The 23,938-nt window shown below is 46.6% G+C and overlaps 2 protein-coding genes across 4 annotated transcripts; one reads left to right on the top strand and one right to left on the bottom strand.

The window, feature by feature from the left end:
• The first annotated feature begins 31 nt into the window (after positions 1-31).
• Positions 32-3,911, top strand: LOC130387671 (inositol monophosphatase 1-like). The gene is made up of 9 exons (XM_056596872.1): positions 32-138; positions 305-410; positions 507-640; positions 951-1,055; positions 1,265-1,310; positions 1,451-1,559; positions 2,175-2,283; positions 2,775-2,926; positions 3,355-3,911. Exons 2-9 carry the CDS (start codon positions 348-350, stop codon positions 3,471-3,473), a joined length of 837 nt encoding a protein of 278 aa, XP_056452847.1. The 5' UTR covers positions 32-138; positions 305-347; the 3' UTR covers positions 3,474-3,911.
• si:dkey-181m9.8 (uncharacterized) lies at positions 3,237-19,529 on the bottom strand. 3 transcript variants are annotated; one of them, XM_056596871.1, is made up of 19 exons: positions 19,131-19,529; positions 18,823-18,913; positions 16,106-16,174; positions 15,145-15,311; positions 14,526-14,683; positions 13,912-13,982; positions 13,228-13,416; positions 12,594-12,988; positions 12,252-12,428; positions 11,835-12,017; positions 11,447-11,545; positions 8,975-9,064; positions 8,634-8,751; positions 7,467-7,585; positions 6,222-6,335; positions 5,907-5,973; positions 5,437-5,530; positions 4,664-4,832; positions 3,237-4,523 (listed from the first exon to the last, which is right to left on the bottom strand). In XM_056596871.1, the coding sequence occupies exons 1-19, from the start codon at positions 19,173-19,175 to the stop codon at positions 4,374-4,376; spliced, it is 2,565 nt and encodes an 854-aa protein (XP_056452846.1). In that variant the 5' UTR covers positions 19,176-19,529; the 3' UTR covers positions 3,237-4,373. The 3 variants fall into 3 exon arrangements, with proteins under 3 accessions (XP_056452846.1, XP_056452844.1, XP_056452845.1); XM_056596869.1 differs by having other exon boundaries at positions 12,252-12,440; positions 19,131-19,528; XM_056596870.1 differs by having other exon boundaries at positions 12,252-12,440; positions 13,912-13,979; positions 19,131-19,526.
• Positions 19,530-23,938: the final 4,409 nt, after the last annotated feature.

Here is a 23,938-nt window from a genome sequence, read left to right on the forward strand (position 1 = left end):
AGTTGTTTGCCAACCGCCAAAAAACAAGACACAAGAAGAAGAAGACAGGGAAGCGGAGAATGGACTTCATCCTTCATCCGTCAGCTGATGCGCTTCATCCCGACGTAAACACACTCAGCTAATTATTTCAAGTTTTCGGTAAGGATACATATACATATGTATTATGCGTCTCCGGGCTGTGTTTTTTTACAATACACAATTGTAATAATCTCCAATTTTTTTGTTTTACAAGCTCATTCTAGATCAGTTAAGCAAAGCTCCGAAGTAAAGAATCTCTAAGCCCCGGGGTGTTTCTGTCTGTCAGGTCGAGCGTTTCTTCGGTGAAGTGTAGACCCTCACACGAGCTCATGGCAGACCCGTGGCAGGACGCGATGGACCATGCAGTGGCCCTGGCCCGGAAAGCTGGGACGGTGAGACTTGAATGGTAGTGTAATTAAACATTATTCAAATCAGACCGACGTGTTTTAACCTGGTTTGTCTTGTTCTGATGCTGAATGTGTATGTAGCTGGTCCGGGATGCTGTGCAGAACGACATGAAGGTGATGTTGAAGAGTACCTCCGTTGACCTGGTGACCCAGACCGACCAGAAGGTGGAGAAGCTTATTATCGAATCGGTGACCAAGAAGTTCCCCACTCACTGGTAATGAGTCACTGTCCAATAACTTGCCTGCTGTTGAAACTATGTAACAGCAGACAACACCAACTATGTAGGTTACAGCTGGTAAAAGTTATTAAAGTTTAGCTTTTTATTTTAATTCCATTAAAACTTTTTGTGTTCAAATTCAGTTCACTTTTAAAGTGTGTCCGCTAGCTTACCTACGATTAAATTTATTTGAAATGCTTAGATTTGGTTTAGTTTTTATCAGTTTTACTGTTTATGTATTTCTTGTATTATGCGGTAAATGTCAGGTGCACACATTATATTTTCCTTTAAACGTCTTGTGGTGCAGCTTCATCGGGGAGGAGTCTGTGGCGGCGGGGGAGGCGTGTGTTCTGACCGACAGCCCCACCTGGATCATCGACCCGGTGGACGGAACCACCAACTTTGTTCACGGGTACGCCTTTTAAATGAACAAGTCCCCATAGCAACTGTCTAAACATTGGCAAAAAGGATAATACCGGCATAAACAAGGGACAACGTGAACTGATTCTACACACGCTTGTCAACCTCCACAACCAATAACGTTATATAACGTGATTGTTGATTAAAAATGAAATACCAGAAATACCTAACGCTAATTCGCCCCATCTCCTGGGCTGACAGATACCCGTTTGTGGCGGTTTGCATCGGCTTTGCGGTCAACAAACAGGTGGGTCTGGGAGGAGAAGACCTCTGTTCTGTTAGGATGTGGGACCTAGGGGCTCACTGCTACCAGAATACTATCTTAACAAACATAGAGTTGTGTTTGTAGAATTGTTATCAAGACTGCCAATGTTGACTCTCCCTCAGCTGGAGTTCGGGGTGGTGTACAGCTGCATCGAGGACAAGATGTACACGGGCCGGAAGGGCAAGGGGGCCTTCTGCAACGGAGAAGCCCTGCAGGTTTCCGACCAGAGAGGTGGGTGGGTGGTTGTGTGTGTGTGGGGGTTTGCATGTGACTCGTGAGTCTATAGTAACACACAATGAATCACCATAGATTGATCTTCCAAGGACTGAGAAACGCATGCCAAAGTAAAGGACCATTTGGGATGATTGCTAATATTATATATGGTATATGCTAGGTGCAAGGTTTTGTAGCCTTTTGAAGTCATGAGTTTTAATGCAACTTCTGTCTATATTGAGCCTTGTTTCGTGTATATAAAGAAAACGAGAGTTTGTCTAGGTATTTATAGAGATCCATATTTTTGTACATCCCGTGGAGCTCAGCCGAAGAATATATTTAACGGAAAGCTTGTTGGAAACCGCTGGCCTCCTGTTTTTACCGAAGGACCCTGACCCGAGTCTGTGGCCTATAATTTATAAATAAATGTCCCACATTCCTGCTGAGCCATCCGTGTCTGTCCTCTCTCTCTCTCTCTCTCTCTCTCTCTCTCTCTCTCTCTCTCTCTCTCTCTCTCTCTCTCTCTCTCTCTCTCTCTCTCTCTCTCTCTCTCTCTCTCTCTCTCTTTCTCTTTCTCTCTCTCTCTTTTTCTCTCCTCCTCCCCCCCCCCCCCCCCCCCCCCCCCCCCCCCAGATATCACACAGTCCATCGTGGCCTCTGAGTTCGGCTCCACCAGAGATCCTGAGGTGATGGACAAGGTGTTCTCCACCATGAGGAAGGTGCTCTGTCTGCCGGTCCACGGGTCAGTCCATACAGTCACTCTTCAGTGTATGCATAAATCCACAGCGCCAATGTATTTTACAAGCATGTTATTAGGGAGTAGTTGGGGGCATCCGGCTCCTGATCCCTACAGGTCGACTCTGTGAAGGTATCGGCGTTCGACCCCAGAACCTCTCAGCTGGGAGGTCGCGACCCTCAGGGCAGATGTTTTCATGTGATGCAGAAGAACATTGGAAAAATGAATTGAATATTGAAACCAGGAATCAAATCTTTGATTTGATGATCCAGGAATGAATTTCCTGCCATCAGCAGTATTTTAGTATTTGAATGACTACTACTTTGAATAAAGTATGGTTCAAATACTGTCATATTAAAATTGCTTTTTTTTAACTACAACCTTGGACCTACATTACTTATAAACTCATCTCCCAAAATAGACTTGAAGTTCACGTCCGAGCGGTCTTATTGAAGGTGTGTCTCTCTCTCTCTCTCTCTCTCTCTCCTCCCGCCCAGCCTGCGTGGGGCAGGCTCGGCCGCCATCAACATGTGCCACGTGGCGGCGGGCAGCGTGGAGGCGTACTACGAGACGGGGATCCACTGTTGGGACTTCGCCGCCTCCGCCGTCATCGTGTCGGAGGCCGGGGGGGTGCTGATGGACGTGGAGGGTACGGCGACCCGGAGACATCCATCCTTATGGATAAAAACATAGAATGAACATCAGTGGTGATTGATATGTGAAGAGATTGATATGTGGCCATCAGATGGAGTTTCACTTATAGATAGAAAAAGTGAAAACACTTTTTTTTCTAACTTAACTTTGTTTATTATTTGCTCTATTTATCTTAGGTTGTTTTTTTGTTACGTTTAATGCCTTGGTCAAGGGCACTGGCAGGAGTGTTATTTACCTTAAATATATGTATTTTAGTCTGAGGAAACCCTCAAAGAACACCAATACAGAACCCTCCGAGCTGGGTTTCAACCCAAGACCTTATGGTTTAGAGGTGTTGCTTCTAACCACTGTGCCAGCCCAGCAGTAAGCCATATTGGTGTGTGTTTTGGTGCGGTTCTGACCTGTTGGTGTGGGTGTGTACAGGAGGTCCGATGGACCTGATGTCCAGGAGGGTGGTCGCAGCCAACTGCCAGGTCATCGCGGAGCGAATTGTGAAAGAAATCGATGCTTTCCAACCCACGAGAGATGACGCTGCAGCGTAGGATTAACCACTAATGCACCACAAGTCCTTTTTAATGGATGTATCCACGGGAAGACTATGTTCTGAAACAAAGTCATTCAATCTGTTTGTATCTGATGTACTCTAACTGTAACTGTAACCTGAACTGAAAGTTTTTAAAGATTTATTTATAAAAGATTACTTTCCCAGCCAACTCCTATGGAATGCCTTTTCTTTTTTAAATAAGTCACAGAATCCGTGTTTCGCAATCTGTTTTTATTAAACTCAACAGTTAAAAGTGCATAGCAAACAGAGCTAGACAAGACGACCAAGGCCACACTGGCCATTTGTTGGTCAGAACTGAAAGACAAAAACGATTTTTGTTTAAGTCTGTCCTAAATGTTATGAGAATGGACCAAAAATCCCAAAGAAACATTTCTACACGCCATAATAAAGTTTCAAATGATCTTAGCATTTCAGAGGTAACAGTTGGTTTTTGACTGAAAAATACTTCCTTGAACTTAATAGGCTACGTTATCCCAACCAACTGTACACGACTGTTTGACTGGTTGCCCTGGACAGTACGTGACGCGTTTAGCTGCTAAGATGTCTAGATAAGTCAGACTATTGAGTTATTGTTTTTCTTATTCACTGTCCTTTCTCATGACCGATGTAACACCGCCGGTTAGAGAACGGGGCGCTTTCTATTAGTTTACCGACACGAGAGAGAAGGCCACTGCTGAATTTACATGTTTTTTTTTCTTTTTAAAAGGGTTAAACATCATTAGTAACACATATATATGGGAACCACTTAGTGGCAATAGGTTTATGGAGTGAGTATAGCCTGGAGTCTGTGTTTAATCGCGTTCCCACGGCTGAGCAGCGCTCCCTGTAGTGACACCATCTGGACATCAGGTGGAGCCGTTCGCCCGCCTAGCAGCGTTTAATGGAGCGCTTTACGTCCTGGCGTCGTGGCCCACGTTTGAGACAAAGAGGCGGAGGAAGAAGAGATGCCAGGTTGTCGGTTGGTGCTGGTGCTGGGCTGGGAGGAGGGGGAGGAGGAGTCCTTACTCAGAGGAATGCAGGTCAGGCTCTGGAGGGGACACCAGGATCACTGGGTTACCAACCGATTCTTCAAAACATCACGCTTACACTGGTCTGCTGACGATGTCAACAGACCTCATGACTTCACCGCGGTCATGACATCATGAGCGCGACGACTCGGCCACTGACCTTGCGGAGGCGCTGGAGATACTGCTGCTCCGCCTCCCCTTCGGCCCGCGGCGCCACCGTCACGTACCAGCGCTTTAGCTCCGCCTCCAGCTCCGCCCGCCCATACAGGGTGGCCGGGTCGAGCCCCGCCCGCCGCACCACCTCCACCAAGCGCTCCTTGTGGTGCAGCCTGAGAACCAGGACCAGAAACACACACAGCAGACCATCAATCAGGACCAGAAACACACAGCAGACCATCAACCAGGACCAGAAACACACAGCAAACCATCAACCAGGACCAAAAACACACACAGCAGACCATCAACCAGGACCAGAAACACACACAGCAGACCATCAACCAGGACCAGAAAAAAAACACAGCAGACCATCAACCAGGACCAGAAATACACACACAGTAGACCATCAACCAGGACCAGAAACACACAGCAAACCATCAACCAGGACCAGAAGCACACAGCAGAACATCAACCAGGAACAGAAGCACAAACAATCAACCAGGACCAGAAACACACACAGCAAACCACCAACCGGGACCACACATAGCAGACCATCAACCAGGACCAGAAACACACACAGCAAACCATCAACCAGGACCTTCAAACACGGGGCTCACAGGACATGGGGCCGTACGGGCCACACGCTAGACCTGGCTTACACCACGGGGACCAAAGATAAGGGTAACGTTGATATGGTTTGGTTTGGTTATTGGACGTACATACTCCCCATTGGACATTTAAAAACCCGTCTGAAGCGTGCTCTGGGAGGCTCCCTACCCGCAGACTCCGGAGTGTTCTGGCAGTGTTGGCCGGCCACACGGCTCCTCCCTGGAGCTGCTGTCATCAGGGACCTCCAGCACCCAACACACTCCTGGAGGGGGCCAATCAGGGACCAGCTCAGAGCCTCACAGTGCATACTGGAACATGTATACTGGCCCTCAAAGTTGTAATCATCAGCGTTTGGAACATGATATTTCTAACTTGTGTTTGTTTCATCACTCATTAAAAGTGCTAGTGAAAATAAAAATAAATAGTATTCAGGTATTTCTTCTATTATCTTTGACTTGATTTAGAAGTTAACTCAAATCAATACCAACCCGACTGATTTCCTGTCTGTCCAACACTATGTGGTCGGTCAAATGTAATGTACATCAAACAGACTGTCTGCGGGCCCTGGGCCATTGGGGTGCTGTTGAACCCTGATCTGATTGGCTCTCCAGAGTCAGGTGATCTGCTGCTGGGTTTACCTGGGGATGAGGACTGGGGTGGCCCGGTCGGGTCTGGGACCAGCCATGACGGGGGCACCTTGTAGCACTGAATCCAAGACAACATGGCAGTCATCACACAATAGAATAAACGACTAGTTATTGAAACATTCAACGTGATTATGGATTGACTTATTATGTGTAGCTAGTAATGAATTTGTCAAGAGCATTCAATTCAATATTTTTTACTGAAATAAGCAAACCACGTAGCAGCTAACACTGGTTCATTGCCATGCAGTTTCTGGTTGGCTCCCAAGGTGAGTGGCACTCATTGGAGCCAATGGGCAGCGAGCGTACCTGTAGCAGCAGTTGGAGGCGGGCCGCAGTCCAGTCCCTCAGGTGGTAGAGGCAGTTCCTGGGGTGGTGGGCGTGGAGGCCCCTGGAGGAACAGTCCTTGGAGAACGAGCAGTTCTGGAGACAGGACACACAACACGCTGTAGCAGAGGCCTCATCCCCAACCTGGTTTAGACATTTCTGCGACCCCAACTTCTTACATTTTGTGCATCCGCTTTGACACCCGCTTGGTTTAAACCACACCAACATCTCCAAGTAAAGTTAAAGTCCCAGTGAACGTATCACACCGCACTAAGTGAATGGTAGTACTGCGCACATGGTAACAAACTATGTTGGTTCGTATATGCATCTGACCTTTCAAACTTCTGACCATTCAAATGATACTTGCAGTCATAAATGCGTAATCAAATCTCTATAGGACTACACGGGTCTATCAAGGTTTATAATGGTCAATCAGGTCTGGGCCTGGTTCCATTCTATTACTCCATCTCTATCATGGGGCGTAACACCCGAGTGGATCCAGGAGACCCGTGACCAGCACTGATCCCCGGAGAAAGGCATGTAACTGAAGGGTGATGACGCTGATTATTCGGATCAGACTACCAGGCAGGGAAACACAGGGGAAACAACGTCCAGCATCGACAGCGAGGTGAGTCAGAGCGGTGGAAGAGCTTGCGGTAAAGGAGGATGTTAAGTGTGTTGCGTGTGACAGACTGTTTTGGTCGGACTCGTATAAGACAGGCACATCACATCTCTTAAAGCAAAAACGTAGCCCGTTTGAGTAAGGGCTTTATGTTTATTTGTGTCTTCTTTTATTAGGCTACCATGTGTTGTATCCTACAATAATAACCTTTATTAGCAGTAGAATTGCTTTTTTAAAGTAGCAGTCTTCATTATGTTTGTGGGGTCCGTTAAATACCCTACCCCTCGCAGGTCCTGGGTCTTTATCCTCTTGGAAATACACCAGGTAGGGTCTGTAATATCTCGGAGAAAAATGGTTCGGTATATATATATACTGTATATTGTTTTTGGTGGCCCTCACCCTTCTTATTACCAAATCTAATTGGACCTCGGCACGAATTTCTAGAGTCAATCAGGGTTCGGGGCTGTCATTCTAGACCTGTGAAGATCTCTACTCTATCGCTTACAGGTCAGCAGTATCTCTCGACCCCCTATGCATTAACGTAACCCCACAGTTTAGGACTCAGGCTACAACAGTACAGGACTACAAGCAGAACCAGGACTCACAGAACCCAGGATGAAGGGCTGGCTGCAGCTGCCACAGAACTCATGCTGACACTGGCTGCAGCTGAAGTGGAGACAGCCGCCCTTGGAAAGGTAGAAGACCAGCTGGCAGTTAGGACACTCTGCAACACACAGGGGAACATGGTTTAGAAGGACACTCTGCAACACACTGGGGAACATGGTTTAGAAGGACACTCTGCAACACACAGGGGAACATGGTTTAGAAGGACAGTCTGAAACACACAGGGGAACATGGTACAGAAGGACAGTCTGCAACACACAGGGGAACATGGTTTAGAAGGACACTCTGCAACACACTGGGGAACATGGTTTAGAAGGACACTGAAACACACAGGGGAACATGGTTTAAAAGGACAGTCTGAAACACACAGGGGAACATGGTTAAGAAGGACACTGAAACACACAGGGGAACATGGTTTAGAAGGACACTCTGCAACACACTGGGGAACATGGTTTAGAAGGACAGTCTGCAACACACAGGGGAACATGGTTTAGAAGGACAGTCTGAAACACACAGGGGAACATGGTACAGAAGGACAGTCTGCAACACACAGGGGAACATGGTTTAGAAGGACTGTCTGAAACACACAGGGGAACATGGTTTAGAAGGACACTCTGAAACACACAGGGGGACATGGTACAGAAGGACACTCTGAAACACACAGGGGTCTGTGGTTGGGAAGGACAGTCAGAAACTCACAGGGGAACATGGTTTAGAAGGACAGTCTGAAACACACAAGGGTTTGTGGTAGGGAACGACAGTCTGAAACACACACACTGGGGTTTGTGGTTTAGAAGGACACTCTGTAACACACACATAGGGGAACATGGTTGAGAAGGACACTCTTTAACACACACATAGGGGTACATGGTTGAGAAGGACTCTGAAACACAGAAATAAAAGCTTCAACAGGACATGAACAAATGAGATGTGGCCATCCTTTAGCAGAATGTGGTAACCCTAAAGGTTGATATATATATACATATACAATTTAACACATCGATCAGGTTCATGATTTCTGAGGACACACCGTAACCCTAACTGTGTGATTTGGACAAAATATAGCAGAACGCCTTTTTGGATAGAACATTTATCTCCTTTCATAAGAGAAAACATATGGCTTCATCAAGCTAATCTTAGAGGATTACCTATTTTATTCCTGAGGAGGGCGCTGTCCAGCTCCAGAGACTGCAGGTTGTTGGGGTCGAACTGAAGCTGCCATCTTTTAAAGTCTTCACATGACACACCCTGATGCTCAGGAATCCACTGTGTGACACACGCAACATGTTCATTCACAAAGAGCAACTGCAAGTAAAACACCATGTGTGTACGTTTGTACTGTATGCATGCATGTGTTTGTGTATAAATATATAGATATAGATGTGTGTGTGTGTGTGTGTGTGTGTGTGTGTGTGTGTGTGTGTGTGTGTGTGTGTGTGTGTGTGTGTGTGTGTGTGTGTGTGTGTGTGTGTGTGTGTGTGTGTCTTACAGGTGATTTACATCGGGAGCAGGTGCTCTTTCTGCAGTTGGGACAGTCCATCCTCAGCCGGTCAGCCTCGTGCAGCATCCCGAACGAACACTACACACACACACACACACACACACACACACACACACACACACACACACACACACACACACACACACACACACACACACACACACACACACACACACACACACACACACACACACAACCAGAGGTGCAATTATGCAATTATGGATAATTGACAGTAATTGCATATCATTACAATATCCAATATAATATATATGTGTCATTATGTAATAATTTACAAGGATTGGACTTGACAGAAAAACTAAACATCGTGAAACTAAAAAGCCAGGACATCTCCACTGGACAAAATTTCAATGCGAAGATTTTTTTCTGATGTCACTCAGCACGTGTCTGTGTGTGTGTGTGCATGGGTATGTGTACGTCAGGGGTGGACTGGGAGAAAATTTCAGCCCTGGCATTTTCTCTCCAGACCAGCCCACTACATTATTAGCACTAGGGGTGGGACGAGACGAACGGGAAGAACCCTGTATATCCGAATAATAGTACCGTTTTTTGTTTTTCAAGTTTGTGTTTCTTGTGCTGCTGACAAGAAAGGTGTGAAACCCGAACAGGAAGTTAGCAGATATCCTGTGGTTGCTGCATCTCCAACCGCCATATCTACTACAAAACCCTTGTTAAATATCACACATGATCCAACGCTAATTCCTCTCTTGCAGTTATTAGTCTGTGACTGTGAAAATCGTTTGGTGCAAGCCCAGCATTAGTTAAAACCAGACTCGGACAATAATAACAAAATCTCCTGACAAATAATCTAAATAGAAACATATTACAGACAGTAACAGCATTAGAGCTGAAACCAATTTGTTTTAACGGTGACTCAGTCATTATGAAACCATAAATAGAGAATTGAATTTTTTTTCTCATATTCTCATACACGTGTATGTGCACATGTATGTATACATGTGCACATACATGTATATGAGAATGCATATCTATTCAGACCTGTAATTCGGCCTACCTGCATAACTGTTAATTTAACTTAAAAGATATGCAAATGTTTGAAATTAAAATCAATGTGAAAATCTTCAACCAGGAAATAATCATAATCAAACCTTTTGTTTCAATCTGAGGCAAAACAAGTTGCATAATAAACTCACAGTCAAGAGAATCTCTCTCTCTCTCTCTCTCTCTCTCTCTCTCTCTCTCTCTCTCTCTCTCTCTCTCTCTCTCTCTCTCTCTCTCTCTCTCTCTCTCTCTCTCTCTCTCTCTCTCTCTCTCTCTCTCTCTCTCTCTCTCTCTCTCTCTCTCTCTCTCTCTCGCGTCATAGAAGAACTTCTAGCAGGTCAGGAAAACCTGTTTGACAGGAGATGATGGTAGCAGAGAATATAAAGTGACATTTATGAATAACCAATTGTCATTTTATCACACATGTTTCTTCACATAAACCTTTAAACATACACATATTGCATTCCTCTCGAAATAGTCATCACCTCAGTAAACAATAAATGAATTGAAAGATTACAATGAATTCAATGGCAAATATTGCAAATTAAACTAATTATTTCCAATAGGTTTACTTGTATTTTGTGCTAAAATTCAAAGTGTCACATCTGTATTTACAATACAGCTTGATTCTGCATCTCTATTTACAGCTCATTAGTCCATGTCAATGTTTACTGTTGCTATGGCAACAAGAGACTGCGCTTAGCCAAATCATCTGAACAATAATAACCCATAATATCACAATTCGGCCTATTTAAACAAAATCAACCACAACTACCAACAGTCACAGCCCTTCAACTCTGGGCTAATATGTTGTCACAAGTATGCAGTTAATTAGGTCACATCACATTCAATGTAAAAACGTTTTCTACTTTGTTTTGGACATGTCTCAAAATGTAGCCTAGCTAGCCCCAGGCTAACGTTACTTAGCATATATGCCTCCACTCGCTCGTCTCCTGGCGCAGCAGCACCTGCTGGGGTGTGGACCCCGGCACGAAATAGGTCTGTCAATTTTGAACATTTAACTTCCATCTCCAGAGGCTTAAGTCGCCGTTTTTCAGCACCACCCGGGCGTTTTCAGCTCCGTACCGGCTCCCGCGACTCCGGCCCATGCCATGAGGTCCCGCCCACCCTGGTTTGTGTTGTGATGGACAGCACTGTCAGGGCTCTCTGAGCCAGTCAGCCCATGATTGAAGATTGACAATGACAAACATAGACCAATAATATGCGTTCGATGCTGGCAACACACTGCTAACTCTCTGTAGCCCATTGGCCGGCCCAATTGGAGGGAATTTAGAGAGAGGAAAAAATAAAACATAGCGGACCGGACCGGCCCACATTGGGTCAACGGCCCACCGGGACGATGCCCGGTATGCCAGATGGCCAGTCCACCCCTGGTGTACGTGTATGTGTATGTGTGTATTGGGGTAAAGCGGTACTTACGTGGGCACACCAGCGAAAGTTGGGCATGTCCTGCAAGGCCCGGTCTCTGAGCTTCTTCTGGAACAGCTCATGGCTCTGAGGCTCAAGGTAGTGACGGATCTGTCCATCAGAACCAACCAATACAGACCACATCAGTAAAGAAACAGAGGCAAGAGAGTACTAAGGGGGTTGCCTGGTGCTTATCCTGGTTGCCTGGCGCTTCACCTGGTTGCCTAGCACCTGACCTGGTTGCCTAACACCTGACTGACCTGGTTGCCTGGCACCTGACCTGGTTTCCTAGCACCTCACTGTGTTGCCAAGCGCCTCACCTGGTTGCCTAGCGTCTCACCTGGTTACCTAGCGTCTCACCTGGCTGCCTAGCTTCTGACCTTGTTGCCGAGCATCTCACCTGCGTATCCAGCAGGTTGAAGTAGTCCACGGCGTCCTCCATGCCCTGCTTGCCTCTGGTGTCCGGCCGGCTGCACAGCGGACACACCAGCTTATCGATGGTCTTCTCCTTGATGGCCGTGGTGAAGTAGGCCTTGAAGCAGTCCTCGCAGAAAGCACACGGGCAGTGGGTCATGGCGATGATCTACAACAGACACAGGGACATTGGGTCGCACGACAGCCGTGAGTTCCTCCAAAGTCTCCTCTGACCACAGAAACCATCCAGTGACGTGTCAGGGAGTCTGGCTGGTATCTATACCTCCTCATCAGTTGATACATAAAAATATCCAATACCCAACTTTTTCGGTGCAGACAGACAAAGGCAGTGGTCCATACAGGACTGGTACTGGGATTGTCCCGGCAACCCTGGGGGTCTCACCTTACTGAAGGTCACCTGCTCCTCGCAGATTGGACAGGTGTGAGACAGGTACTTGAGGGCGGAGGGGAGGTCCTTGTTGAGCTTCACGGCCTCCAGGACGTCCAGGGGCTGGAAGTTCTGGCTCTGCAGGGTCATCAGGCTCCAGAACAACGCCGCCTTCTCAGCAGGGAGCCCGTCCTGGAGAGAGACCTCCCGGGTCCAGACGGAGCAGAGTTGGAGTTTAAACTAGCATTATGTTAGCCTTCCAGCCTCAAGTGGCTTGTTGTAGCCACTAGAGACGTAGCTACAATTCTAGAATCTCTGTTCCAACTCCTCTAACTTCTTCCTCCTCCTCCTTCTCACCTTGGCTAGCTCTGGCTGCTGGGTCAGGTGACCACTTCCTGTCGTCCGGTGATTTCCTCTTGGTGTCAGGCGACCAGTTCCAGTAGTCCGGTGATCTCCTCCTGGTGTCAGATGACCACTTCCTGGTATCAGATGACCACTTCCTATAGTCCGTTGATCCTCTTCTGGTGTCAGGCGACCACTTCCTGGAGTCAGATGACCACTTCCTGGTATCAGATAACCACTTCCTATAGTCCGTTGATCCACTTCTGGTGTCAGGCGACCACTTTCTGGAGTCAGGTAACCACTTCCTGGTGTCAGATTACCACTTCCTGGTGCTTGATGACCACTTCCTGTGTTCAGGTGGCCACTTTGTGGGTCCAGCTGCAGTCTTCGAAACAGCAGGTTCACAACATCTGCAGGAAGAAGAGGAGTTTTATCAGTTCAGTTTACTTCAGAGCAGGATAGTCCTGTAGTATGGGTGTTTTGACTCCCAGCCAAAAGATTCTAGGTCCAAACCCCAATGTCCGCCGTCTACCTGTAGGCCTCCATGAGCAAGATGCACCTTTACTCTAGTTGCTTTGGATAAAAGTATCTGCCTGGCGACTAGAGAGCAGTGAATAGTGAAGAAGTTCTGGGAAACATTAGGTCTCACCTGCTGGAGGTGTAGGCTGGGAGGGGGAGAAAGAGGAGGAGGAGGAAGAGGAGGGTGGGGGGAATGAGGGGGATGAGGGCTGACGGAGGAAGGGGTTCAAGCTCTGTGGAGTGCTGAAGTCGATCCCCAGTAGTTCATCTGTGTACGAAGGCCGCAGACCCAGCGCCCTGCTCGGCTCCGATTGGCTGCCTGGGAGGAAGGTCAGCCAGAGGTCATCACAATAGAAAGGGAAAACTGGACGTGAAATTTGTACTGAAGTACATTACACAGCTCTACACACCAAACACCTTAGAACCACATCTGTACACAACCTGTGACTCCCAGCTGCTCCTCAACGACTAGTGAATGATCAGTAACTTTGGATAAAAATCCACAGTGGCCACTGGTAGTACCAGTATAAAGAGGGACGAGTACAAAACATACTACCAACCAGCAGACTATACTTTGGAGGGCTTCATGATACTTCTGCGCCAGTTGCCGTGGGGACGCCTCTATGCTGGTGTCTGCACTAATGGTCCTCCGTCCCGACAGGGGAGTTATGTTATCCGGGAGGAGAGAGTCAGCTACGTCGGGGGCCTCTAACGGCCACGCCGCTAACGTGGAGACCCACGGGGTAACCACAGCAGATGTTTCGCACAGAGGACTCCATGAAGATCAGCCAGGCCGTGCTATACTGGTGTTTACCTGTGTGGTGGTAGGACTGGCTGACCTCCTGAGGGCAGTGTGTCGTCACGGAGGACGAGCTGGACCCACTGCGAGAGAGAGAGAGAAAGAGAGAGAGAGAGAGAGAGAGAGAGAGAGAGAGAGAGAGAGAGAGAGAGAGAGAGAGAGAGAGAGAGAGAGAGAGAGAGAGAGAGAGAGAGAGAGAGAGAGAGAGAGAGAGAGAGAGAGAGAGAGAGAGAGAGAGAGAGAGAGAGCTCACAGCGAGCACCAATCAGAAGATGGAACATTCTAGATCACCCATTTGGACAGTACTAGACTCCTGGCAGCTTCTAGGTTTGAAACCCAATTTTCACAAACTACCTGTGGGTGTCCTGGGTCAATATGGCCCAGGACCCCTACCTGCTCCTTAATGATCTGTGTCTAATAGAAACCATTGTACGCTACTTTGGATCAAAAATTCTTAGTTGTAAGTTAGTAATTAGAAGTAAATAGTACCTTTTGTAAATTCGAAAGTACGTGTTTCAAAAATGAATAATGTTCTTCTTCTGAAACGCTTAATAGATAGAGGGAGCTAGCAGGAGGAAATCTATAGAATAAACCATATTCATGCATAAAAATATGAAAGTAACCCAAACCTGTGCACCAGGACGCTGGGTACAGACGGCCCCTGTTGCCCTGGCGACGGCACAGGGTCTCCGTCTCTCGAAGCGGGAAGAATCCTGGCGTAAATGGGTGTGACCTTCTGGAACGCCATCCTCATTTCATCGATGAGTCGGGTCAAGTTGGACACGCCCTGAGGGAGAGAGAGAGAGAATGTTTTATAATTGGACCTAATTATTCACCTCCTTTGTTTGTTTTCCACGCAAATAAAGCTTGTTTAAATTGAATTGAAGGCGAGAGATAGAAAGACAGACGGACAGAGAGAGAGCGAGAAGGAGAGGGAGAGAGACAGTACGACAGTGATAGAGAGCAAGCGAGATGGAGAGGCAGACAGAAACAGAGAAAGAGAGAGACAGACAGAGAGAAAGAGCGAGCAAGATGGAGAGAGATACAGAGTGTGAGCGAGACGGAGCAGAGACAGAGACAGAGACAGAGACAGAGACAGAGACAGACAGACAGACAGACAGACTGCGCTAGATAGATAGGTAGGTAGGTAAGTGAACCCTCATCACTGAAGTGGTAGTATTGCAGTAGACACACTACTTAGTTATTTATCAATGGGTCTCGGACGGGTGCCCCGCCCCCCTCCCCTACCTGGGTCCAGTTGCTGAGACAGGGGAGGATGACGAGGCCCTGGGCGTCCACGAAGGGACATGCACTGTTGATCACCATGGAGACGGAGGGACGGACCCAGCATCTGGGCCAGCTGGCAGGGTGGTTCTCATGGAGCCAAATGCGCACCGGGGTGTTGTATTGATACTCTGAGAAAACGAGCAATTCATCAATAATCAATCAATCACATATATATACACAACTTATACAACACATGGCCAGGAACATCTGGTGGGAAGCTTCCAGAACTTCTGTTTTCTTTATTAAGTACTGTCCAATCTGTCTTTCACATAACACATTTACGTTTACATTTTACATTAATTGCATTCAGCAGACGCTTTTATCCAAAGCAAGTACATTTGTCAGAAAAAAGAGAAACAACAATATACACTTACTGTCGGTACAGTGAGGATGTACATAGAAAAAGTGGCAAGCACATACAATTGTTGGTTACTTTACAACACTTACAGAAGACAATACAATAACATTGAGCCTCTGACTGACACTGGCAAAGCACTCAACCGAAGCACCCTACAAAGCTGAGAACAAATAAAAACATAGGATCAATATTAGATTAGCTACAAAAAACATGGTGTGTGGCCTAGTTTCTACCCATGGAGTATCAGGGTAAAGTGTAGCTGGTGAGATATTTGGATCACCCAGTTAGTCAGGTTTGACAAGTTTAGCTCTGCACTTCGTCCTGGCTCTCAGCTCTGCACGATTAGATCCACTCCATGGTTTAGTACTGATCCATCTTTCCATCATAGTCTACTTCCTTGGTACTTTATATTTTACTTTTGACATTCTATATATCACTTTCTTTGTTTCTATATAGGGGGGGATTTTATTTTAGCATGTTATTATCCAAGTTGACATTGTCCTCTTTGTTAGACTTTAACAGCTGCTTTGGCCAATAAAGTTATTTTGAACGGGTCGTCCTTACCCTTGTACAGGACCGGTATGGTTCCATCCAGGTAGAGCAGCTTCTTCCCCTTCTTCTCAGGCTTACCTGCTGTTATAGAACCACACAGAGTGGAGGATGAGGAAGAGGAAGGGGGAACATTTCACGGTCTAGTTCAAGTCTTGTATTGTCAGATAAACAGAACAGTCAGACTGGGCACTGAAGAACTACCTATTCAGGGCATAATATACTAGACATTTACTTGAAAAAAAAGAATATTTTAGGAATCAATCAATATAATGCAGGGTATTATTATACAGATATAACCAAAATATAAACAGTATTTACAGATCCAGTTTAGTGGGGTAGAGGAGGGGCCCGCAAGGAAAGCACGGCCCAATGTCTGTGGGCCCGGCTGTATGTATACTGCATGTGTATGTATGTGATATAACGTCGGATGAACTAACCCTAAACCTAAACCTGTCTCTCGACCCATACTGCTTGCCTCTTCATCTCCCCCTCGTAATTACAGCAACGTGGAACTACATCTCATAAGCTACCAAAAAACGGTGTGTGTGTGTGTGTGTGTATGTGTATGTGTATGTGTATGTGTGTGTGTGTGTGTGTGTGTGTGTGTGTGTGTGTGTGTGTGTGTGTGTGTGTGTAAGGGCCCAAACCCGCGCCCAGAAGTGGGGGCACATGAGTTTACAGTACGCTAGGTTAAAAGGGTCATAAAGATTAACATTAGATTGATGAGATTGGCCCCAACAGGAAGTAGCGGAAGTAAAGAGAGGAACCGAGAGTAAGGGTGTGGGGTGAGTTGAACTGAGCACAGAGGAGCAGGCTGCAGACAACCAAAGGGATGAATGTAACTAGGGTTCATAAGTGCCTTAGCATATCATTAGTTATTTTACTTTCAAGTCGTTTAGTAGAGACTCTTTCATCCAAAGGGACTGAGTTCAGTTCAGCACAGCGCAGGTGATACAGGTCATGAAGGAGACAGTTGGGGTCAAGGCATCTTCCTTCAGGTAAGCTGTGGACGTTGTGGATCAGACTATACAACTAAACACAATACATCGGCTGGCAGGCACACACTTGAGCTCTGTCTGTCTGTCTGTCTGTCTGTCTGTCTGTCTGTCTGTCTGTCTGTCTGTCTGTCTGTCTGTCTGTCTGTCTGTCTGTCTGTCTGTCTGTCTGTCTGTCTGTCTGTCTGTCTGTCTGTCTGTCTGTCTGTCTGTCTGTCTGTCTGTCTGTCTGTCTGTCTGTCTGTCTGTCTGTCTGTCTGTCTGTCTGTCTGTCTGTCTGTCTCTCTCTCTCTGTCTTAAAAAAAATCAACCTCAATGTGACTCAGCCAGCGCAAGTCACATTTTCTTCCCCATGAATCATCATATCCTCCTGAATTACATTTGAGCATCAAATGTTCATGTGACACCCATGCACAATTGGCGTTCAGTAGTTTCCACTACATATATACAAACTTTTTTCTAAATATCGTAATCAAATATCCTTATAGTAGGCTATTAATAACCACCTGTGTGTGTTTGGTCACAGGTCACGTGATCTGAATGGATATCTCCTGATGGTTGAGTGTTAAAGTGGCTGAATGTATACTGAATCCAGTATGGAGATATTGATGGTTCTACTGACTGAAGGACAGTAAACTAGTATAATGGTTGGATGAAAAGGGGACAGCAAAACCCACTATAAAAATAAAAGACTATTGGTGAAGCCAGTTTTTCCGGTGAGAGTCACATTACAGAAATTAGTTACTGGCAGTGAAGTTATGCTTTTATACAGCGCAATGCAGTTGGACAAGTGCTTGACTGACTTGGAGAATGTTTGATACGTCTTCCTTTTGGGTATTCAAATAAACTATGATTTTATTTAACACTTTAACAATGTAAGAGAGTTTGAGAAGCCTGAAGCATGAAAGTGAAAAAAGTCTTTATTATTACTCGCGAGCAAGTAAGAACAAAGCCGAGTTGGTTTGACAAAGAACTGAAGAGCCACTGCTGGGTCCCTACCTATGCCTCCATTCTGCCCGTACATCATTCATACGTCATGACCTCGTCCCATGCACTCTTCCCTTACGTGGAGATTTACTACGCTGTTCACCAGCTCCTACCACGTATGGAACACGTTATCAACGCACATTGAAAAAGGTCTAGCTTCGGTTCATTCCCGAGGCCGTACTAGAGGGAGAGTGGTACATTTCTCCCATACTTCTCAGGAGAAAGAAGAACCTCATTCCTGCTATCACTGAGACGTGTTCAACTACTAGGAATCACTTGATGACCAAGGACATATGAAGTATTCATATTCATAAAAAGCGCTGAATGTTAGTAGGATAGCGAGTATTAGTTACTTTTTGTGTTTTTCAAATTAATTAATATGATTACAAATTTGACATTGGAACAATTATTTATGTGTTTATACTGTGACGCACATAAAAGCCTAAACCGGCTTATCAGCTCATGTGCATGTTTGTACTTGTAATTACATTTGACTGGAACACAGTTGTATTTTGGTTCTGATTTCCTAGTATTGGGCCATATTGATTGCCCAATCAAATTTATCTGTCCGTTTTTTTTGTTCTTTTTTTTTGTGTTTTCAGCAAAAACAATATTCCCGTAAAGATATAATACTAGTCTTCTGAAAGTGAATCTGAAATCCAGATGGCAGCATGCTCCCCTTATTTAAGCCATGGAAGACCATCTTGGTGTGAATGTGACCATCGGTCCACAGAAGAGTACACTTACGATAGTAGTCCACATGAAGACGCAGGTCCTTGTAGACAGCTCTGACACGCCTGACGTCATGCAGGGTTTCGTCTGGGAAGCTGTACTGACACTGGGAAGAAAGGAACAAGGGGTGACCAGTTAATTAAAGGTTGAAATGTGGACATAGTCATTGTTGATTTGTTCTACATAGAACCCAGTCAGTAGTACATGCAATGTGGTCCTGCAGAAAGTGTGAAAGGGATGTCGAAATAAACTTTAATTTGCATTTTGTGGCGGGGATTTCTGTACTAAATTAGTTGAATTATGTAGTTGAGTGTTATCCATACCTCGGTCAATTTTTCTTGCAACAGATCCTCTGGGAACGATGACATGTTCCAGTTCGGAAGTAGAATAAATGTTTAGACATAATCAGCTCATCCGCCCGGCTAACATTGTAATGGAGATGAAGTTAGACACAGCGCAATAACAACACTTCCGGGCTTTAAACGACAGAATATCTAAATTCAAATCGCAAAGAGAGATTTGTATTTGTAGAACAAACGTTACACTTCCGAATGTTTTTGTGGAAAATATTGTTGTGGTCTGCTGAAGTCTTGTTTAGTCCTCTTTTAAGTTTGACGGCGCTCGACGCTGTCACTGCCTTGTTGCTTTCAAAGTAAAAGCCCGACTCCCTGTAGTTGGCTGAAGACACGTTTCATCAAGACGTCAGATCAGTCGAAAAAGTCAAAAAAATAAATAATTATTTACTATCAAATATTAAATTAGTCATGAAAAAGAAGAAAGTACCCTCCTTACCTTTATTTCACCACACTTTTATTGCAGCTCATCTGTATGCAATCAGTCGATACAATGTACATCATACAATCACATAATATAAAAAAAAAGAATTTACCATTAGACAATTCCGACATATAACCGTGTTTTTCATTAAATGCTTTAATCTACTTTAATCTATGTTGACCTTGTATTTGTATTGTCTTTTATATGGAACTTTGAGTCTGGAATAAAGTATTCATTCATTCATTCATTCATTCAATGCCATTCATACTTTTGAGTATCAGTTCTGGCCAATCGTTATGTACAATATTCTTACCCTACAGTTAGAGAACCTTCTGGTTATTAAGTCGAGCGTATGTCTTGCAATATGGGTATCGTTTGATTATATAATAGTAATCTTAACCCATAGCTTTTTTCCTTAATTGTATCGCTGGTTGATGTTCATGAGCTCCAGAAAAAGTTTGACTTTCTCTGTTGAGGAAATTAAACATCTGCTGCTCCCGGCTGTTTTATGATTATATTTTCTCTATTTGATGACTAAATGTTTTTTCAGCCTCTACTTTGTTTCACTGTCTACTCCCACACACACATTCACAAACCACAAGAACACAAACACACGCACACATCACACAAACACACACACAGAAAGACACAAACATACCCACGCGCGCACACACACACACACACACACACACTAATAACCCCTGGAGTACATTTACCCAGCTGTGGAAATGCATGAAAACCCTAGATCACCTCAGACTATCTCTCTCTCTCTCTCTCTCTCTCTCTCTCTCTCTCTCTCTCTCTCTCTCTCTCTCTCTCTCTCTCTCTCTCTCTCTCTCTCTCTCTCTCTCTCTCTCTCTCTCTCTCTCTGCCTTGTACGCCCACACCTGTGAATCCCCATGCCCCCAAACCATCTGTGTACTTCTGCGTGTTCTGTTTTTAGCCTTTTGGGGACTAAAACACGTAACCTTTAGAAAGCGAAACATTCGTAACCTTTAGAAATAAAAATATAACATATCATGAAACATAAAACATGCAACATTTCAGCAACAACAGAAATAACATATAGAGATAGCTTTATATTTAATTTTTTTCAAGTTTACATTTGTGGCAATGAATATATTATTGTATTAATAAAGTACAATTGAGAAGTTTGGTTTGTTGAATAATTTGAATAGTTAAGTTAGTTCATTATAGTTTAAGCAATAAAGCAGGATGGCAACAATAATATGACACACACACAGAAATCCACAAACAAATATACACACACACACAGACACATGCTTTTTCAATAAAACCCTGGATACGTAGACATTAGTCACATACACACGCTTGCTGTATGCTTGCTCGCACATACACACACACACACACACACACACACACACACACACACACACACACACACACACACACACACACACACACACACACACACACACACACAATACACACATACAAACACACGTAAACACACACACACACACACACACACACACACACAAACATAGAAACACACACACACACACACACACACACACACACACACACACACACACACACACACACACACACACACACACACACTCACACACACAGTAAGACACGCACAGACATACAAACACACACATAAAATCACACACGCACCGTTTCATGTGAGTGATTAGCCTCAACCAGCGAGGGAGATAAGAATAGCTCTCTAGTCATTACGTTGGCGCTATCTTCCTCCAAATGGCTTCCCACATTTCTCTAAAACTCCTGGTGGGGCTGTTGTCTTTTATCTAAGTGGGCTTTATCGTTATTTAATGAAAACTTAACTCACGACCCCTGCAGAGGAAAGCCGTCCACCTCATCAATCTACTCCCTACTCGGTCAGGGTTAGAGGGGGAGACATCGATTTTGTAATCCATTTTAATTTCAGACACTTGTTCGTTTGCATGCTTGACTTGCGTTGCAGTGGTTCTCCCTGTCCAGGGCCGTGTTCACTGAGGGGGCTGTGGTGGCACAGGCCCCCCATGACACCAAATGCTCTATTGGCATGCCCCCCCCCCCCCTCCTAAAACTACCATATCAATGTTACAACGTCAAGTAAATTGTATTGATATAAATGCCCTATATTTGATATACACTCTCTGTACTGCTCTGCCGCGGCTCTGTCTTACATTGGGCTGTCCTCCTGCCCTGTGATATCCTGAACCACTCCTGGGACACCCCCTATTAATGTCGTCAGGACACGCCTCTGCCTGGACAGGCTCCTCTGGTCCTGAGCCAGCTCCTCTGGTCCTGAGCCAGCTCCTCTGGTCCTGAGCCAGCTCCTCTGGGCCTGAGCCAGCTCCTCTGGTCCTGAGCCAGCTCCACTGGTCCTGAGCTACCTCCTCTGGGCCTGAGCTGGCTCCTCTGGTCCTGAGCTGGCTCCTCTGGTCCTGAGCTGGCTCCTCTGGTCCTGAGCCGGCTCCTCTGGTCCTGAGCCGGCTCCTCTGGTCCTGAGCCGGCTCCTCTGGTCCTGAGCCGGCTCCTCTGGTCCTGAGCCGGCTCTTCTGGTCCTAAGCTGGCTTGTCTCGTCCTGAGCCAGTTCTTCTGGTCCCGAGCCAGCTCCTCTGGTCCTGAGGCAGACAGCACATGCATCACACACACACACACAGACACACACATATGCACAAACACACACATACATACAGTGGTTTCCTGATAGGAGCATAAGAGTAATTTGCCTTACAGACACCTCCTCCTCCGGCACTCCTCATGAAGAGTCATGCTCCAGCACCTCCTCCTGCTCCTCGCCTGCAGACCCTCCTCCTCCTCCTCCTCCTCCTCCTCCTCCTCCTCCTCCTCCTCCTCCCCCTCCTCTTCCTCCTCCTCCTCCTCCTCCTCCTCCTCCTCCTCCTCCTCCTCCTCCTCCTCCTCCTCAGCAGGGGACACCCTCTGCTGCTGCTGCTGGTTCCCAAGGGATGCCTGAATGCCCTTGGCCTCCTGCATCTCACGTCTCCCTCTCTCTCTCTCTCTCTCTCTAGGACTCTCTCTCACTATCTCTCTGTCTCTCTCTCTCTCGCTCTCTCTCTCAGAGACACACAAACACACATAAACACACACACACACACACACAATTTCACATACTATCTCTCACTGTGTTTGTTTGTGTGTGTGTGTGTGTGTGTGTGTGTGTGTGTGTGTGTGTGTTGTGTGTGTGTGTGTGTGTGTGTGTGTGGGTGTGTGTGTGTGTGTGTGTGTGTGTGTCGCTCTCCTCACACCCCTCCTCTCCTCTCTCTCATCTCTCTCTCTCGCTCTCTCTCTCCTCTCTCTCTCTCTCTCTCTCTCTCTCTCTCTCTCTCCTGCTGTCTCGCTGTTTCTCTTTTGCATTGCAAAGTCCTTCACAATTAAAATGCAAGCGAAGAGTATCTCAGTGTCTCCTTGAAACACACAAACACACACGGAGACACACACACACACACACACACACACACACACACACACACACACACTGTGGCACCCCGATCGTCGGCGGCTGAGGTTTCCCGAGGAGATGGATCAAACAAGGCGTGGGTTAACGTTCGTTTATTTGGTTAACCACTTATGCAAAAAAGGAACAAAGGAGTGAACTCAGGTTCTTCCGGTCTGGGAATAAAGGACGCCGCGCCGGGTCTGGTCCTGCTGCGGGGGGCGGGGTCTCGATCCCCTGCGTCTTCGGCGGCTTAGTCCTGGGGGGAAGCGTATTGGCATTAGCGGGGGTTCGGGTAATCTCCACCCACTGCGTCTTTCCCGTTCGGTCGCGTTCTCCTGACTGGTGTCCACGCGGCCGTTAAGTCCCCTCCGCTGTCTTGCTCCGCCGGGTGCTCCGCATCTCCGTGATTGCGCGGGTGCGCTCGATGCTCCCTCCCGCATCGCTGCGCCGAGCGGCACATATCTCCCCCTGACTACCTGCCCGCGGAGAGGGCGCTGGCGGGGCTCGAACTCCTCCGTGGGATCGGGGTTGCCACACACCCCCCCCCAGCTGCAAGTCGGGGTCTGCCCGGCATAGGCCTAGGCAGGCGTCCCTCCGGGACAGTGCGTCTGCGTTGGCGTGTGCGCGTCCGGGCCGGTGGACCACCTGGAAGTGGTAGTCCTGCAGGGCCAGGAACCAGCGCGTCACCCGGGCGTTGGTGTCCTTGGCCGTGGCCATCCACTTCAGGGGGGCGTGGTCTGTGACCAGGGTGAAGGTGCGTCCGAGGAGGTAATAGCGGAGCTTCTCCACGGCCCTTTATAGCCAGCGCCTCCTTCTCTACGGTCGAGTAGGCTTTCTCGCTGGTCAGGAGTTTCCGGCTGATGTAGTCACCGGGTGCTCCTCGCCCGACCGGACCTGGGATAAGACCGCTCCCAGGCC

Source organism: Gadus chalcogrammus, chromosome 8 (genome assembly GCF_026213295.1).
Source record: "Gadus chalcogrammus isolate NIFS_2021 chromosome 8, NIFS_Gcha_1.0, whole genome shotgun sequence".
Classification (NCBI taxonomy): domain Eukaryota; kingdom Metazoa; phylum Chordata; class Actinopteri; order Gadiformes; family Gadidae; genus Gadus; species Gadus chalcogrammus.